We start from the raw sequence: 19,123 nt of genomic DNA on the forward strand, positions 1-19,123 counted from the left end.
CCTAATGTCCTGCAGTGCTTGGTACAATCCTGCACAATGAAGAATTGTCCTGGCCTAAATAGGAACAGTACCTGCTTTTGAGCATGGTTATCTAATTTAAACCTGACAGTTATCCTCAGAGGTAGGCACAGTTATTATACCCACTATAGACTTGTAGAAACTGAGGTTGAGAGAAGTTAAGTAACTTGCTCAGCATCATGTTCCTAATGAATGGGGAGCCTGGACTGAACCCAGACAGTTGGCTCCAGAGCGCAGGCCCTTAACCATCATATTTCACTACTTCCTTGGTATTAGAGAGAGAGAGTAACATATACACAGGAGTGTGGCTATAAGAAGGCGTAATCCAGGGAAAGGTGATAAGTTCAAAAAGAGCTGCATGAATAATATCAGTAAACGGTCTGGGTGTGATCTCAGTGCGTTGGGAAGCTGAAATGGGAGCATTGCTTGAGGCCAGGAGTTCCAGACCAGCCTAGATAACGGAGCAAGACCCTATCTCTACAAAATATTAAAAAACTAGCCAGCATGGTGGTTCATGCTTGTAGTCCAGCTACTCTGGAGGATTGCTTGAGCCTAGAAGTTCGAAGCTGCAGTGAGCTAGGATTGCACCACTGCACTCCAGTTTGGGGGACAGAGTGAGACAAGATAATTAGTAGTGTTATTATTAGAGAATCACACTTTTGTAGGGGAAATGTAACTGAAGATGAGGTAGATAAAGAGATTGGGATCAGCCTGCGAAAGACCTTTCTAGCGATTCTTCGAGTTTGGCTTTTATTTCTTAGGCAGCAGGTAGCCTTCATAGGTTTAAAGTGTCATTTATTTTTATGCAAGATGAGACAAGGGCCCAAGTCTGCGATGAAGAAAGTTGATTGTAGCTGTTCAAGCACATGTTGAGGACCCCAAATTGGAGGACTGATTTCTTCTTTTTTTTTTTTTTTTGAGACGGAGTCTCGCTCTGTCGCCCAGGCTGGAGTGCTGTGGCCGGATCTCAGCTCACTGCAAGCTCCGCCTCCCGGGTTCCCGCCATTCTCCTGCCTCAGCCTCCCGAGTAGCTGGGACTACAGGCGCCCGCCACCTCGCCCGGCTAGTTTTTTGTATTTTTTAGTAGAGACGGGGTTTCACCGTGTTAGCCAGGATGGTCTCGATCTCCTGACCTCGTGATCCGCCCGTCTCGGCCTCCCAAAGTGCTGGGATTACAGGCTTGAGCCACCGCGCCCGGCCGAGGACTGATTTCTTCATTTAGTCAGTCAACAAATTTGTGTTGGGCACAAACTCTTTTCTAGGTTCTAAAAACACACTGTTGAACAAGACCCAGTGTTGGATTGGAGAGGTCCACAGGGGCCACGTTATGCAGGGATTTTATTTTTATTTTTATGTATTTATTTATTTTTGAGACAGAGTCTCACTCTGTCGCCAGGCTGGAGTGCAGTGGCGCAATCTTGACTCACTGCAACCTCCATTTCCCAGGTTCAAGTGATTCTCCTGCCTCAGCCTCCTGAGTAGCTGGGACTACAGGTGCGCACCACCATGCCTAGCTCATTTTTATATTTTTAGCAGAGACAAGGTTTCACCATGTTGACTAGGATGGCCTTGATCTCTTGACCTCATGATCTGCCTGCCTCGGCCTCCCAAACTGCTGGGATTACAGGCGTGAACCACCACGGCTGGCCAGGGGTTTTATTTTATTTCTTTATTTTTAAGAAACAGGGTCTTGTTCTGTCACCCAGGTTAGAGTGCTATGCAGGGATTTCAGTGTCACATTAAAGAGTTTGAATTTAAGGCCGGGTGCAGTGGCTCATGTCTATAATCCCAGCACTTTGGGAGGCCGAGGTGGGTGGATCACCCGAGACCAGGAGTTTGAGACTAGCGTGACCTACGCAACAAAACCCCATCTCTACTAAAAATATAAAAATTAGCTGGACGTGGTGGTGCACAACTGTAATGCCAGCTACTTGGGAGGCTGAGGCAGGAGAATCGCTTGAACCTAGGAGGCAGAGGTTGCAGTGAGCTGAGTTTGTGCCACTGCACTCCAGTCTGGGGGACAGAGGGAGACTCTGTCCCAATAAATAAATAAATAGAGTTTGAATTTAATTTTAAAATAAGGCATTGTAGGATTTTTTTTTTTTTTTTTTTTTTTGAGACGGAGTCTCGCTCTGTCGCCCAGGCTGGAGTGCAGTGGCCGGATCTCAGCTCACTGCAAGCTCTGCCTCCCGGGTTCACGCATTCTCCGGCCTCAGCCTCCCGAGTAGCTGGGACTACAGGCGCCCGCCACCTCGCCCGGCTAGTTTTTTTGTATTTCTTAATAGAGACGGGGTTTCACCGTGTTAGCCAGGATGGTCTCGATCTCCTGACCTCGTGATCCGCCCGTCTCGGCCTCCCAAAGTGCTGGGATTACAGGCTTGAGCCACCGCGCCCGGCCGGCATTGTAGGATTTTTAAGCAGCGGAGTAACATGGTTCAGGAGGCTATTGCTGAGGTCCAGAAAAGAGATGATAGTGGCTTCAACTGGGGTGATGGCGGTGAAGATGATGAGTAATGGGTAGATTAAAGATATTTTTCGGCTTGACGTTGTGGCTCACGCTTGTAATCCCAGCATTTTGGGAGGTCTAGCCAGGCAGGTCCCTTGAGCCCAAGAGTTTGAGACCAGCCTGGGCGACATGGCGAAACTCTGTCTCTACAAAATATATAAAAATTATTCAGTCCTGGTGGTGTGTGCCTGTAGCTACTCAGGAGACTGAAGTGGGAGGGTCACCTGAGACCAGGAGGCTGAGGTTGCAGCCAGGAGGTTGAGTTGTGATTTCGCCACTGCACTCCAGTCTGGGCAACCGAGTGAGACCCTGTATCAAAAATAATTTTTAAATAGGCCAGGCGTGGTGGCCACACCTGTTTTCCCAGCACTTTGGGAGGCTGAGGCGGGTGGATCACCTGAGGTCAGGAGTTTGTGACCTGGCCAACATGGTGAAACCCAGTCTCTACCCAATCTCTACTAAAAATACAAAAAATTAGCCAGCTGTGGTGGCGGGCACCTGTAATTCCAGCTACTTGGGAGGCTGAGGCAGGAGAATCACTTGAACCCTGGAGGCAGAGGTTGCAGTGAGCTGAAATTGCACCACTGTACTCCAGCTTGGGTGACACAGTGAAACTCTATCCAAAAAAAAAAAAGACCATGGAAAGCAGGCATTGGGGCCAGACCCGTGTGAGGCTTAGTTTTAGCTCTGTAAGATCCTGGGCAAGTTACTTTAACCTCTCTGAGTTTTCTTATCAGTAGGAAGTGGCTGCTACTGACAGCCATGGACATTAAGTAAAACAGTGTATGCAGAGCCCCTGGGGCATGCCTTCTTGCAAATGGAGTTATGATTTCACTGGTGGTGGCAAGTTGGTGTTGGGACAGGTTGATTGTTCATTCCTTGTGAAATCAAAGGCCCTTTCCCATCAGTCTGGGGATGTGATCCTGGCAGGGGCCACCTCACTGCCCATCTCGTCTCCTGCCCCATATTTTCTACAGGCTCCAAAAACTGTTTGGTTGGTCGTGTGTTTCTTTTTTTTTTTTTTTCAGACGGAGTCTCGCTCTGTCGCCCAGGCTGGAGTGCAGTGGCCGGATCTCAGCTCACTGCAAGCTCCGCCTCCCGGGTTCACGCCATTCTCCTGCCTCAGCCTCCCGAGTAGCTGGGACTACAGGCGCCCGCCACCTCGCCCGGCTAGTTTTTTTTGTATTTTTTTAGTAGAGACGGGGTTTCACCGTGTCAGCCAGGATGGTCTCGATCTCCTGACCTCGTGATCCGCCCGTCTCGGCCTCCCAAAGTGCTGGGATTACAGGCTTGAGCCACCGCGCCCGGCCTGGTCGTGTGTTTCTTTTCTGTTGTCTGATTTGTTTTCTATTTTTTACTGGTGACTGGTCCAGCTTTCACCTTTTGTGGCTATCGCTGTTCTTGATTTTTTCTTTTTTTTTTTTTAACTACAGAAACAAGTCACCAAGCTCTCCAGAACATGCCCAAAGTGCTCCGTGATGTTGAAGCCCTAAAACAGGAGGCATCTTTCCTGAAAGAACAGATGATTCTTGTCAAGGAGGACATTAAAAAATTTGAAGAGGATACATCTCAATCCATGCAGGTATTTTGGCTCCTCTCATAAATGGTGATTCTTGTTTTGGGAAGGTGGTCACTCTCGTAGAGGGTTTAGAACAGCACGGTGTTTTGGGAGGCCAGCCATCACTCAAGATTCTGTCCAGCACTCAAACTAAGCTCTTTTTTTGAGACAGAGTCTCGCTCTGTTGTTGGAGTGCAGGCTGCAGTACAGTGGTGTGATCTCGGCTCACGGCAACCTCTGCCTCCCAGGTTCAAGTGATTCTTGTGTCTCAGCCTTCTGAGTAGCTGGGATCACAGACATGCAACACCATGCCCGACTGATTTTTGTATTTTTAATAGAGACAGGGTTTCGCCATGTTGCCGAGGCTGGTCTCGAACTCCTGGTCTCAAGTGATCCTCTCATCTCGGCCTCCCAAAGTGCTGGGATTACAGGCGTGAGCCACTGTGCCCGGCCCCCCGAAACTATGCTTTTGCTTGGGTCTTTCAGCTGATTCATCTCTTCAGCACTGCTGAATAAATTTAGCCAGATGATTGGTGTTTTGGGAGACAGAAGCTCCCTAAAGACAGGAGCAAGCCACCATACTTACATTTCAAGTCCCTGGTGGCAGATGGAGAAAAAGGACCTACCCCTTCATTTTTCACCCCTCACGTCTCTTTCAGGTGTTGGTAGAAATTGACCAGGTGAAGTCCAGAATGCAACTTGCTGCCGAATCTCTTCAGGAAGCAGATAAGTGGAGCACGTTGAGCGCTGATATTGAGGAGACGTTTAAGACTCAGGTAGGTTTCTTGTTTAGGGGATGTTATGAAAAGTATTTAAGCAAGAACTTGAGGTTTGGAGAAAGCAGAAGAGATAGCATTCGTTGAAACCGTAAGGGAGAGTTGACAACCAGTAGCAGCATTCAGAAACCTTCAGACTCAGGGTGGGGAAGATCTGAAGCTGCTCGGTGTGTTTCCAGCCTCTTTAGCTTGCACCCTCTGTGTGACTGAAGCCTCTTAGTCACAGAGTGAGTTCAGGAGAAGTCTCGATAAAGATGTACAGGCACCAGGCACAGTAGCTCATGCCTGGAATCCCAGCTCTTTGGGATGCTGAGGTGGGAGGATCACTTGAGGCCAGGAGTTTGAGACCAGCCTGGGCAACATAATGAGACCCCTATCTCTACAAAAAATTTTTTAAAAATTAACGAAGTGTGGTGCTGCACACTTGTAGTTCCAACTACTCAGGAGACTGAGGCGGGAGAATCTCTTGAGCCCAGGAGTTGAAGGCTACAGTAAACTATGATCATACCACTGTGCTGAGGGACAGAGCAAGACCCTGTCTCAAAAAAAAAAAAAAAAAAAAGGCCGGGCACGGTGGCTCAAGCCTGTAATCCCAGCACTTTGGGAGGCCGAGACGGGCGGATCACGAGGTCAGGAGATCAAGACCATCCTGGCTAACACGGTGAAACCCCGTCTCTACTAAAAAATACAAAAAACTAGCCGGGCGAGGTGGCGGGCGCCTGTAGTCCCAGCTACTCGGGAGGCTGAGGCAGGAGAATGGCGTAAACCCAGGAGGCGGAGCTTGCAGTGAGCTGAGATCCGGCCACTGCACTCCAGCCTGGGCGACAGAGCGAGACTCCGTCTAAAAAAAAAAAAAAAAAAAAAGAAAAACCATCAAAGGCAGAGAAGTTTGGGGGTAAATGAATGAGAGGGTGGAACATGGGGAGTGGGGAGCCTTATATACCATGGGGACTTGGTGGGTTATTGACCCCTTCTGAGGCTGCAAAGTGTGGAAAATAGTAATATTTTTGACCTGGGATATAAGGATGAAGTAAGATGATGTCTTATGAAGAACTCTTACTCAATTGTAAAGCAAAATGATTTATCAGTCAATTTTTTAAAAAAGTTACAAATGCACATGGGAACAAATTTATTAAACAGGAATAAACTGCAAAAATAAGTTTTTTTCCTAACCCTGACCCCCACCTTAATCCTTGAATTTTTCTTTTTTTTTTTCTTTTGAAATGGAGTCTCATTCTGAAGCTCAGGCTGGAGTACAGTGGCATGATGCCTCCACCTCCCACGTTAAAGTGATTCTCTTGCCTCAGCCTCCTGTGTAGTTGGGATTATAGGCGCGCACTACCATGCCCAGCTAATTTTTGTATTTTTAGTAGAGACGGAGTTTCACCATGTTGGCCAGGCTGGTCTTGAACTACTGACCTCAGGTGATCTGCCCTCCTCGGCCTCCCAAAGTGCAGGGATTCCAGGCGTGAGTCACTACGCCCGGCCAGGGGCCAATTTTTCTTGTACAGACTAGCCCTGATACCAGCTTTATGCCCATCCTTCCAGATACACACATGCATATTTATGTTCCCTGCCCCTTTTTTCTCACAAAGCTCATTATGAACACTGCTTTGCACTTTATTTTTTCACTCAACAATATATCTATTTTTATTTATTTGTTTGTTTGTTTATTTATTTATTTATTTTTGAGACAGAGTCTTGTTCTGTCATCCAGGCTGGAGTCCAGTGGCATGATCTCGGCTCACTGCAAACTTCTGCCTTCTGGGTTCAACTGATTCTCTTGCCTCAGCCTCCCGAGTAGCTGGGATTACGGGTGGGTACCACCACGCCTGGCTAATTTTTATATTTTTAGCAGAGACAGAGTTTCACCATGTGGGCCAGGCTGGTCTCAAACTCCTGACCTCAGGTGATCCTTCAGCCTCCGCCTCCCAAAGTGCTGGGATTCCAGGCGTGAGCCACCCCGCCTGGCTGCCTGGCCAGTTTCTTAAAACGTTTTGTAAAGACAAGGGCTTGCTGTATTGGTCAGGCTGGTCTTGAACTCCTGGCCTCATGCAATCCTCCTGCCTCAGCCTCTGGAAATGCTGGGATTTTTAGGTGTAAGCCATTGTGCCCTGCCTGGATGTGAATGTTTTTAAAACTCTTAGCACATATTGCTAAATAGCCTTCCAGAAAGACAGTATAAATTTAAATTTATGATACCAGACAGATGGTCTTTTTTCTTTGTACCCTCACTAACAATTCCTATTATGATTTCTTTTTTTTTTTTTTTTTTTTGAGACGGAGTCTCGCTCTGTCGCCCAGGCTGGAATGCAGTGGCCGGATCTCAGCTCACTGCAAGCCCCGCCTCCCGGGTTCACGCCATTCTCCTGCCTCAGCCTCCGAAGTAGCTGGGAGTACAGGTGCCCGCCACCTCGCCCGGCTAATTTTTTTTTGTATTTTAGTAGAGACAGGGTTTCACTGTGTTAGCCAGGATGGTCTCGATCTCCTGACCTCATGATCCGCCCGTCTCGGCCTCCCAAAGTGCTGAGATTACAGGCTTGAGCCACCGCACCTGGCCTGATTTTTCAAACACTTTTCCAATTTGTTAGCAGGAAAATGGCACTTTCTTGTTTAATTTAATTTGCATTTGTTTGAGTACAGTTTTTTTTTTTTTTTTTTTTTTTTGAGACAGGGTCTTTGTTGCCCAGGCTGGAGTGCAGTGGTGTGATCTTGGCTAACTGCAGTCTCCACCTTCCAGGCTCAAGTGATCCTCCTGCTTTAAATTCCTGAGTAGCTGGGACTACAGGTGCGCACCACCACACCCAGCTAATTTTTACTATTTGTAGAGACTGGATCTTGCCATGTTAACCAGGCTGGTCTTGAACTCCTGGCTTCAAGGGATCCTCTTGCCTCAATCTCCCAAAGTACTGGGATTACAGGCATGAGCCACCACCATGCCCAGCCCCATTTTCTTGCTTGATGAGTTGCCTTTTCATGTATTTTATCTATTCCCAGTTGAGGCAGTAGGGATCTTTTAAAATAAATATCCTCTATTCTGGTCTTTTCTAGGACATAGCTGTGATTTCTGCCAAGCTAACAGGTATGCAGAACAGCTTAATGATGCTTGTTGATACACCAGACTACTCAGAAAAGTGTGTGCACTTGGAGGCACTGAAGAACAGGCTGGAGGCCCTAGCCAGTCCGCAGATTGTAGCGGCATTCACCTCTCAGGCTGTAGGTGAGTGCTAGCTGCTTCTCATCTCTGTGTATATCTCTCTATAAAGATAAGGCCTTGTAAGTCTTCAGTTTTTAGAATGTCTTAATGGTGATTGAATTATATAGATTAGAAGGAACTCTGTAATTTTTTTTTTTTTTTTTTTTGAGATGGAGTCTTGCTCTGCCACCGAGGCTAGAGTGTAGTGGCGGGATCTCGGCTCACTGCAACCTCCACCTCCCGGGTTGAAGCGATTCTCCTGCCTCCCAAGTAGCTGGGATGACAGGCGTGCACTGCCACGCCCGGGTAATTTTTGTATTTTGAGTAGAAACGGGCTTTCACCATGTTGGCCAGGCTGGTCTCGAGCTCCTGACCTCAGGTGATCCACTCGCCTCAGCCTCCCAAAGGGCTGGGATTAACAGACGTGAGCCACCGCGCCTGGCCGGGAGTGTCTTTCGATTGCGTTTACGTGTAGAAAGCAATAACTGATTTTGGAATTCTTGGGCCACGTGCTTTCTCCTTCAGACTTCTTCATTGTCTTCTGCCATCTACATTTATTTTATTTTTCTTTTTCCCCAGAATGTCTCACAAAACAGCCAAATATACTTCTGTAAAGACAAAAGGTGAAATGCTACTTCTGTGAATTCTGTCTTCTAGTGTGAATGCATTTCCCTCTATCTTCTGATAAGTATGAGATTGGCCTGCTGCTTCTTCCTATTTTTTTTTTGTATGTATGTAGCTTGTGTTTCTTTTCCCTAAATAGTTATAACAGGGACTGACAAACATTTCTTGTAAAGGGCTGGATCATAAATATTAGGATTTGGGGGCCATATGGCCTCTCTCACAGACACCTCTGCAGTTGTGGCACAAAAACCCACTCATAAATGGATGGGCTTTGCTGTGTTTTGTTTTTGTTTTTGTTTTTTTGAGATGAAATCTCGTTGTGTTCCCCAGGCTGGAGTGCAGTGGCGTGACCTCAGCTCAATGCAGCCTCCGCCTCCCAGGCTCAAGCAACTTTCCTGTCTCAGTCTCCCGAGTAGCTGGGATTACAGACGTGTGCCACCACACCTGGCTAATTTTTATATTTTCAGTAGAGATGGGGTTTCACCATGTCGTCCAGGCTGGTCTTAAACTCCTGACCTCAAGCGATCTGCCCACCTCGGCCTCCCAAAGTGTTGGGATTAGAGGCGCGAGCCACCACGCCTGGCCAAGTAAAACTTCATTTACAAAAACAGATGGCAGTTTGGCCTGCTGGCGCATATTTTGCCAAACTATGGCTTATAAGATTCTTTTACCTTGTAGTTTAGTAACTTCTCTAGGTTCTTTTTCAGTTTTGAAAATTTTTAACTTTTCCAGGAACCCAGTGTCACCCCTTTTCACCTACTAATTCATATCTTTATTTACAGAAAATTGCCTTCCTTAAAATTTTTTTTTCTGTTTTATTTGTTCTCTGTTTTATTATATTGATGTTTGAGAACATCAACTATCTGTTCATTAGCTCTCCCTTTTCCCTCTCGGTATATATCATATTTTCTCTGGTTGCATTTGGATGTTTGCCTACTCCCTCTCAGTCCCCTCCTGCCTTGTGTTGTTTTTCTTTTTCTTTTTCTTTTTTTTGAGACAGAGTCTCACTCTCGCCCGGGCTGGAGTGCAGTGGCCGGATCTCAGCTCACTGCAAGCTCCGCCTCCCGGGTTCACGCCATTCTCCTGCCTCAGCCTCCCGAGTAGCTGGGACTACAGGCGCCCGCCACTGCGCCCGGCTAGTTTTTTGTATTTTTTAGTAGAGACGGGGTTTCACCGTGTTAGCCAGGATGGTCTCGATCTCCTGACCTCGTGATCCGCCCGTCTCAGCCTCCCAAAGTGCTGGGATTACAGGCTTGAGCCACCGCGCCCGGCCCTTGTGTTGTTTTTCTAAAGCTTGTTTTTCATTTGGCTGATGGGGTTTTCCAAAGTGTCTGTTCTGGAGCATATATGCAGGGCAACGTGAATCCATGACCCTGATATGCAGTCCTCAAACTTCACCCAAATAAACTCTCTACTTATTTTTAAAAATAAAATATCTGTTCTCTGCCGTGTGCAGTGGCTCACGCCTGTAATCCCAGCACTTTAGGAGGTCAAGGCAGGAGGATCGCCTGAGCGCAGGTGTTTGAGACAAACCTAGGTAGCATAGCAAGACCCCGTCTCTACAAAAAATAAAAAATTAGCCAGGCATGGTGGCGCACGCTTGTAGTCTCAGCTACTCGGGAGGTTGGGGCAGAAGGATTGCTTGAGCCCAGGAGTGACAGAGTGAGACCTTGTCTCAAAAATAAAAAGTTTTGTTATCTTTGTTCTTCTAATTAATTTTTAATTTTTGTTATGTCATGATTTACTTCCTAATTTTTTTCCTTAGCTCTGCCAACCTCCCTTTTTATCTCATTGTAATACCTTAGATTCTTTTTTTTTTTGAGATGGAGTCTCATTCTGTCACCCAGGGTGGAGTACAGTGGCATGATGTCTGCCTCCTGGGTTCAAGCGATTCTCCTGCCTCACCTCCCGAGTAGCTGGGATTACAGGCATGTGCTACCACACCCAGCTAATTTTTTGTAGTTTTAGTGGAGATGGAGTTTTACCATGTTGGCCAGGCTGGTCTTGAACTCCTGACCTCAGGTGATCTGCCCGCCTTGGCCTCCCTAAGTGCAGGTATTACAGGCGTGAGCCACCATGCCCAGCCTACTTTTTTTTTTTAATAGATGGGGTCTTGCTATATTGCCCAGGTTGGTCTTGAACTCCTGGCCTAAAGCGATCCTCACATGTCACCCTCCCGAAGCCTTAGATCCTATTAAAGAAAGGATATGTAATTTGTTTGAGAGTGTGAAGCAATTATTGCCTAAAATTTTCTTCTCTTTCTTAGGGAAAATCTTTGGAAGTGTTCTCTTTTTTTTTAGAAAAAAATTTAAAAATTGTGGCAAAATACACTTAACAAAATCTACCATTTTAGTAATTTTTAAGTGTGCATTTTAGTGGCATTAAGTACATTCACATTGCTGTGCAAACATCACCACCTTCCATCTCCAGGACTTTCTTCATCTCTGAACTGAAATTTCATACCCATTAAACAGTAACTGTCCATTCTTCCTACCCTCACCTGCCAGCAATCATCATTCTACTTCTGTCCCTATGAATCTGACTACTCTACATGTCTCCTATAAATGGATTCACATAGCATTTTTCCTTTTATGGCTTAGCATAACATCTTCAAGGCTCATCCATGGTGTAGCATGTGTTAGAATTTCCTTTCTTCTTAAGGCTGAGTAATACTCCATCTCATATATATACCACATTTTCTCTATCCATCTGTTGATGGACATGTAGGTTATTTCTACCTTTTGGCTATTATGAAGAATGCTACAACGATCATGGGTGTACAAGTGTCTGTTTGAGTTCCAGCTTTCAATTCCTTTAGGTATCTACTCAGAAGTGGAATTGCTGGATCATATGCTTATCTTTTTTTTTTTTTTTTTTTGGAGACACAGTTTAACTCTGTTGCCCAGGCTGGAGTACAGTGGCATGATCTTGGCTCACTGTAATCTCTGCCTCCCAGATTCAAGTGATTTTTGTGCCTCAGCCTCCCGAGTTGCTGGGATTAAAGGTGTGCACCACCACACCCAGCTAATTTTTGTATGTTTCGTAGAGACAGGGTTTCGCCATGTTGGCCAGGCTGGTCTCGAACTCCTGGCCTCGAGTGATCTGCCCGTCTTGGCCTTCCAAAGTGCTGGGATTACAGGTGTGAGCCACCACACCCGGCCTATATGGTAATCTGATGTTTAATTTTTTGAGTAACTGTCATACTGTTCTCCATAGTGACTGCACCATTTTACACTATCACCAGCGATGCACAAGAGTTCCAGTTTCTCCACACCTTTCAAACCCTTGTCATTTTTTGTGTTTTTGGATTATAGCCATACTAATGAGTATGAAATGGTATCTTATGGTTTTGATTTTCATTCCTCTAATGATTAATGATATTGAGTGTATTTTCATTTGCTTATTGACTATTTGTATATTTTTGGAAAAATGTCTATTCAAATCCTTTCCCCATTTTTGTTTTGTTTTGTTGTTTTGTGAGAGAGGGTCTTGCACTGTCACCCAGGCTGGAATGCAGTGGTGCAATCATGGCTCACTGCAGCTTTGACCTCCCGAGCTCAAGTGATCCTCCCACCTCAGCCTCCCAAGTAGCTGGGACTACAGGTGTGCACCGCCATACCCAGCTAATTTTTTGTTTTTTGTAAAGATAGGGTCTTGCTATGCTGCTTAGGCTGGTCTTAAACTCCTGGGCTCAAACAATCCTCCCTCCTCAACCTCTCAAAGTCCTGAGATTACAGGCATAAGCCAGGGTGCCTGGCCCTTTACCCAATTCTATATTGGGTTATTTGTTTTTTTGCTGGTGAGTTGTAGAAATTCTTCATATATTCTGGATATTATTCTTTTATTGAATATATCTTGCAAATATTTTCCCCCATTCCATGGATTGTCTTTTCATTCTCTTATTGGTGAAATCTTTTGATGCCCAAGTTTTTAATTTTTTTTTTTTTTTTTTTTTTATTGGAGACGGAGTCTTGCTCTGTCTCCAGGCTGGAGTGCGGTGGTGTGATCTCGGCTCACTGCAACCTCTGCCTTCCGGGTTCAAGCGATTCTCCTGCCTCAGCTTCCTGAGTAGCTTGGACTACAGGCGTGTGCCACCACGCCCAGCTAATTTTTGTATTTTTAGTAGAGATGGAGTTTCACTATGTTGGCCAGGATGGTCTCAATCTCTTGACCTCGTGATCCGCCTGCTTCAGCCTCCCCAATTGCTAGGATTACAGGCGTGAGCCACAGCCCCAGGCCCCAAGTTTTTAATTTTGTTGCAGTCCAATTTATTGAGTGCATAGGTACTGTGGTGGAGTTTTCTTTGTTTCTACTGATTCATGTTTGTGTGTGATAGTGCTTTTGTTCTGGGCGTGGTATTTACTGAAAAACAGTGGAATTTCCTTGGAAGCCCTTCCTTGTTTACCTGGGTTTTGTTGAAAGCGTTCCTTTAGTGAAAAGTTACATTCTCCGCTGTGCTCTTCAGTTACCTAGAAAGACCTCAGTACTCATCTCCAGCCCTCTAATTCCCTGTCTTCCCCATTTGTTAATTCTTTATTTTGAGTCTTTTCTTCGTTCACAGGATTCTAAGGCTGGAGCTGGGGGGTTGGGAAGTCGCCGTCTAGGAGCTTGGTTCCTCACGTTCTCTAGTAAATTTGTTGCTACTACAGAGCTCACTTTTCTGGTTGGGGTTACATCCAGTTATGTGGGGTGGGGGGAGTGGGAGTGGGGATGGAGAGGTGGTGGCTCCATGCATTTAAGGTTTTTTGTTTGTTTCCTTCGGAGTGAGCTGGCTACCGGGAACTGGTGCTGGATTTGAGTGATGCCTGGTGGTTCAGCATCATGGGTTTGCTTTTGGAGATAAGCACTTTTTGACAGTTTTCATGCACACATTTGAATCAGGCTTGACTCTAGGCAGGACACGGATTCAGAAGGGGAAAATGGAGCTTTTGAGCCCAGTGGGCTGCCTCCTCAGCTGAGCCGCGGAGGAAACAGCCCTCCATCCCAAGCCCCTCCAAGCCCCCTTGGCCCCCAGTCTTTGGCCCTTTGTACTGCGCTGCGCCACCCTTACCACCCAGACTTTTACCAGCTTCCTCGCCCATTGTGGCCCGAAGTGATTGGATATCTGGTTGGGATTCTCTGAAGTATGTAGTACAGATATTTTCCTGGCTTCAATGCAGATAAAATGATGTTTTTCTTTTAGCGATTAATCTTAATTTTGGCAAGTATCAGGAAGGGTTCCCCCCCGCCCCACAGGCAATGTGCTGTTTATTATCAGCCATGTTTCATAGAAGGCTGAGGTGGTTCTTTATCTAACGGTTTTTACTTTTTAATTTTTTTTTGAGATGGAGTCTCGCTCTGTTGCCCAGGCTGGACTGCAGTGGTGTGATCTCGGCTCACGGCAACCTCCGCCTCCCGGGTTCAAGCGCCTCAGCCTCTGGAGTAGCTGGGATTACAGGCGTGTGCCACCACGCCTGGTTAATTTTTTATATTTTTAGTAGAGACGGGTTTTCAGCATATTGGCCAGGCTGGTCTTGAGCTCCTGACCCCAAGTGATCTGCCCACTTCAGCCTCTCAAAGTACTCGGATTATAGTTCTGAGCCACCTCGCCCAGCCTATCTAACAGTTTTTAAAGGGAATTCTCTGATAAATTTGTTTATCCCCAACATGTTCCCCTTTTCCATCTCTCTCCTAAAGTGACAATGTGGGTATAGCCAAGTATACATGCCCAGTTCATTTTATATAACCAATGAATTCAGCTGATACACTGAAGCAACTTTTTTTAGAATTATTTTAATTAATTTTTTTGCCTCTCACTGGTCAAACCCAATTTATATAATTTTGTTTTTTGAGCTAGAATCTTGCTCTGTCACCCAGGCTGAAGTGCAGTGACGTGATCTCAGTTCACTGCAGCCTTGTCCTCCCGGGCTCAAGTGATACTCCCAGCTTAGCCTCCTGGGGTTTACAGGTGTGCACCACGCCCAGCTAATTTTCTGTTTTTTTGTAGAGGGGTCCTGTGTTGCCTAGGACATTTTTGAACCCCTGGGCTCAAGCAGTCCTCCCACCTCAGCCTCCCAAAATGCTGGGATTATAGGTGTAAGCCACCACACCTGGCCTATGGAATAATTTTAAATGTAGCAGGAAGATTCATTTATTTAAGTGTTCTTATGAAAATAATAAGCATTTTAAAGGCAAATATTCGTTTTCTAACTCATGGATTTCTGCCCATTAAGTCGAGTTCCACCGGCAGGTCTCCAGCGCTTAGCTGGGCGTCCCACAGTGGTTGCTGTTACATTTCCTTCACAGCAGTTTAATGGGCTTCCCAGAAGTGAAGGGGAACAAAGCAAATATAAGAAGTTTGGGGATCTTTTAGCTCAGGGTTGTTTTTTTTTTTTTTGCCCTTCCTTTTGTTTATTTATTTATTTATTTATTTATTTATTGAGACGGAGTCTCGCTCTGCCGCCCAGGCTGGAGTGCAGTGGCCGGATCTCAGCTCACTGCAAGCTCTGCCTCCCAGGTTCACGCCATTCTCCTGCCTCAGCCTCCCGAGTAGCTGGGACTACAGGCGCCCGCCACCGCGCCCGGCTAATTTTTTTTTTTGTATTTTTAGTAGAGACGGGGTTTCACCGTGATAGCCAGGATGGTCGCGATCTCCTGACCTCGTGATCCGCCCATCTCGGCCTCCCAAAGTGCTGGGATTACAGGCTTGAGCCACCGCGCCCGGCCTGTCCTTCCTTTTGATACAGTTCTAAGGCTGTGGCATGTACGTTTTGGCCAGAAGGGGGCAGACAGGAGCCAGAAGTGGCGCTGCTGTGCACACTAGTCAGAACTGCACTGAAACCCACCTTCCTGTCTGTCCAGTGGTGAGCCTGGAAGCAAGTGCTTTGCCCAGTCATTTCCTCTGCCCTTAGGGAAATGTGTAAGAAACTACTTGATATTAAGCCCATAACTTGGGCCTTAGAATCCATTGTTATGTGTGGAATGCTGATAGTTACCAAATTATTTGATTTTATGTTTTTTTGTTTTGTTTTGTTTTGTTGGTTTTAGATGGAGTCTTGCTCTGTCGGCTAGGCTGGAGTGCAGTGGCACGATCTTGGCTCACTGCAACCTCCCCCTCCCGAGTTCAACCAATTCTCCTGCCTCAGCCTCTCAAGGAGCTGGGATTACAGGTGTGCACCACCATGCTCAGCTATTTTTTTTTTTTTTTTTTTTTTTTTTTTTAGTATAGATGGGGTTTCACCATGTTGGCCAGGCTGGTCTCGAACTCCTGACCTCAGGTGATCTGCCTGCCTCGGCCTCCCAAAGTGCTGGGATTACAGGCATGAGCCACCGCGACCAGCCCAAATTATTTACTTATTCCTCAAACCACCAGATATGTTGACATATAGAAGTTCAGTGTGTTTGCTTTTTTAACGTTCCCATTGGGTATAATTGAAGTAGGAATTTTGAAAGACATAACTAACCTGTCAATATTAAGTTAAAATATGAATTCTGTGAGGAACAGTGGGGAGAATACCTTACAGTATCTGGTTTTCAAGCCATGCTTATTTTTCAAATTTATGATCCCCATGCATGAGTTAATTCAGTATCTAGGCAGGAACTTGTGAATACTAGTTTCCATATATCCATCTTCATCCTGGTGACTTTTTTCTCATGTCTACACCAGAAAGGCTGGTAACAATATATATACATTGTATATTCTTTAGATCAGTCCAAAGTGTTTGTGAAGGTGTTTACTGAAATTGACCGGATGCCCCAGCTCCTGGCCTACTACTACAAGTGTCACAAGGTAAGAAGCTGTGCACCATGACACTTGTGCAGTTGTGGAATGCTCATAACTCTGGATCACAGAATCGCAGGTTCATAATTTAGAAGTTAAAGACATTTGCCTCCTTGCCCTCTGGCTGTTTTTCTCTTAATTAGCCAGTAGGGGGTGCTCTTGGTCCAGCATATGGATTTATTTAATTGCCAGTTGAAAAAAGAGTTATCCGTTTTCATTCTCTTTTCTGTTTACAGCTGGATTCATTATAGACTTGAAACATTGTTTTAATTTATTCTCATTTTTGTCTTTTAAGGGAGATTTATGTCTTAAGCTTTATTACACCCTAGGAAGCAGTAAGAATTTCTCTTTTTTTCTTTTTTTCATTAGAGATAGGGTTTCACTATTTTGCCCAGCCTGGAGTGCGGTGGCTATTCACAGATGCGATCATGGTGCACTACAGCCTCGAACCCCTGGGCTCAAGTGATCCTCCCGTCTCAGTCTTGTGAGGAGTTGGGACTACAGGCACGTGCCACTCACCTGGCTTGGAATTTTATGTTTTCTAGGTTTGCTGAAGTTAGATTGCCAAAAAACTTGACAGCTTCCTGAGCTGACCTTTAATTCCTTCAAGTCCAGTGCTCTGTGTCTTTTAAGCAGTGATATTAGGACATGAAGCTTAAACACACACGTCCACCCGCTCTTGCCCCGAGGTCTATTCAGAAGAGTGATGGTGTGCCACGTGGTTGCATGTTACATGCTTTTAGGGCAGGATAAATGGAGAGGGGATCACATCTGCAGGGTGACAGATTAAAGCTGTGAATCAGTGCAGGTAACTGCACATGTTTTTTTTTCCCTACCTTTCTTTGAAGTGGAGGGACCTCGCTGGGCTGCCCAGTGAGCCCATTGAGCAATCTGTGATTGCTCTGGGTAGCAGGGCAGGGCAGTGTTAGCAGGCAACCTATGTTGACGTACCCAGTAAGGTTCCCTTTGTTCTGTCTCTGCAGGTGCAGCTTTTAGCAGCCTGGCAAGAGCTGTGTCAAAGTGACCTACCCCTGGACCGGCAGCTTGCCGGACTCTATGACGCCTTGCTTGGGGCTTGGCACACACAAATCCAGTGGGCTACACAGGTAACAGCTCATTTTTTTTCTAGGAAGAGCAGAGCCTATGGTGACAAGGGAACAGGTGACCGCCTCCGGAGTGGCCACCCTCAACTGCAGAGTACTGCTCAAAGAACTTCCCCGTTTGTTGCCGTCATTCAAGGGGTTAAAAAATAACCAGTTAGGCTGGGTGTGGTGGCTCACACTTGTAATCACCACACTTTGGAAGGTCGAAGCAGGCGGATCGTTTGAGCCTAGGAGTCCGAGACCAGCCTGGCTGACACGGTGAAACCCCAGCTCTACAAAAAATGCAAAACTTAGCCAGGTGTGCTGGCACAATTACTCAGGAGGCTGAGACAGGAAGATTGCCTACGTCCAGGAGGTTGAGGCCACAGTGACTATGATTGCACCACTACACTTCAGCCTGGACAGCAAAGCAAGCAAGACCCTGTCTCAAAAAAACAAACAGACAAAAAAAAAAAAGATAACCAGTTAAATGTTTAAGTTTAAAAATAAAAGATAAGCTTAGAAGCCCATGTCAATGAAATCTTTAGGTCTCCACTGAAACTCTTCTTACCACTCTTATCTATAACTTAAATAGGACCTAATGTGACAATACCACCTGTTGTCCAGCAAGGGAGCCTGTGGAATTCCTAAAGGCTGTTTTCTTCCTATCTAAAAGCAGGAGGCCCCTGGTCAGGTGGTGTTTGAGTGAACAGGAATGTTTTTATCTTTACTTCAGGTAAAATTTACCTACCTGAAGTGAGTCTCCCTTGTTCTTACGATACACCAAGAATTGGGGGAAGAGATAATTTTAAAGGTACCCCTTGACTAAGAGTGAGGAGAGACAGAGGAACTTTGTTTTAAGTGGCAACTTTCCATCATTTACTTTCCTAAAGTCTCTAGGCATTTCTAGCCATAAAAGGTTTAAACCATTGTTCTCTTGCCTTGAGACGGGAGGCACAGTAGAATCTCTTCTAAGCAGGGGAAGAGCGTGTCTTACTTTGCAGTAATGACTTACTGGGCCTGTTTCTGGTGTGGCTTATTTTATTTGTTTATTTTTTTTCTTCTTTCTTTTTTTTTTTTTCCCAAACCCTTGTGCTGAGGGCCGATTTTCAGTAGCACTCAGATAGAGAGCTATTGAAATAGATTGCAGTGAGGGAGCTGCTCTGCTACGTACGAAACCCCAACCTAGAAGCAGGTCATCTACAACTGGTTTAGTGCCAGGTTCCCCATATTTTATTTTTTACAATAGTTGTGAATCACTCTTCCGACGTTCATCAGTCATTTGTTGGAATGAACTTGACTGTGGTTGGAGAGAATTCCTTATACAAGGGTCATGTCATTCAAGTTGTTGGTTAAAGTGCTTTTTTCCATTCTTGTTCTTTTTCCTTGAACTAACCTAATTCATTCTTAGGATTTTGTTTTGTTTGGTTTGAGACAGGGTCTTGCTCTGTCATGCAGGCTAGAGTGCAGTGGCATGATCCTGGCTCACCGTAGCCTCAGCCTCCTGAGCTTAAGCCATCCTCCTGCCTTAGCCTGCAAGTATCTAGGAATACAGGTTTGTGCCACCATGCCTGGCTAATTTAAAAAAAAAACATTTTTTTTGT

The 19,123-nt window shown here is 45.7% G+C and overlaps 1 protein-coding gene across 2 annotated transcripts in view; it reads left to right on the forward strand.

Annotated features, from left to right (window-relative positions):
• Nucleotides 1–19,123, forward strand: part of COG7 (component of oligomeric golgi complex 7) — a 67,309-nt gene that overhangs the window by 4,221 nt on the left and 43,965 nt on the right. For both annotated transcript variants that reach the window (XM_025370887.1, XM_025370886.1), the window contains exons 2-6: nucleotides 3,958–4,106; nucleotides 4,742–4,858; nucleotides 7,910–8,078; nucleotides 16,364–16,446; nucleotides 17,421–17,543. In XM_025370887.1, the coding sequence (XP_025226672.1) occupies nucleotides 3,958–4,106; nucleotides 4,742–4,858; nucleotides 7,910–8,078; nucleotides 16,364–16,446; nucleotides 17,421–17,543 (641 nt within the window). The remainder of the gene's footprint in view (nucleotides 1–3,957; nucleotides 4,107–4,741; nucleotides 4,859–7,909; nucleotides 8,079–16,363; nucleotides 16,447–17,420; nucleotides 17,544–19,123) is intronic.

The sequence above is a fragment of the Theropithecus gelada genome, chromosome 20 (assembly GCF_003255815.1).
Source record: "Theropithecus gelada isolate Dixy chromosome 20, Tgel_1.0, whole genome shotgun sequence".
Taxonomy (NCBI): domain Eukaryota; kingdom Metazoa; phylum Chordata; class Mammalia; order Primates; family Cercopithecidae; genus Theropithecus; species Theropithecus gelada.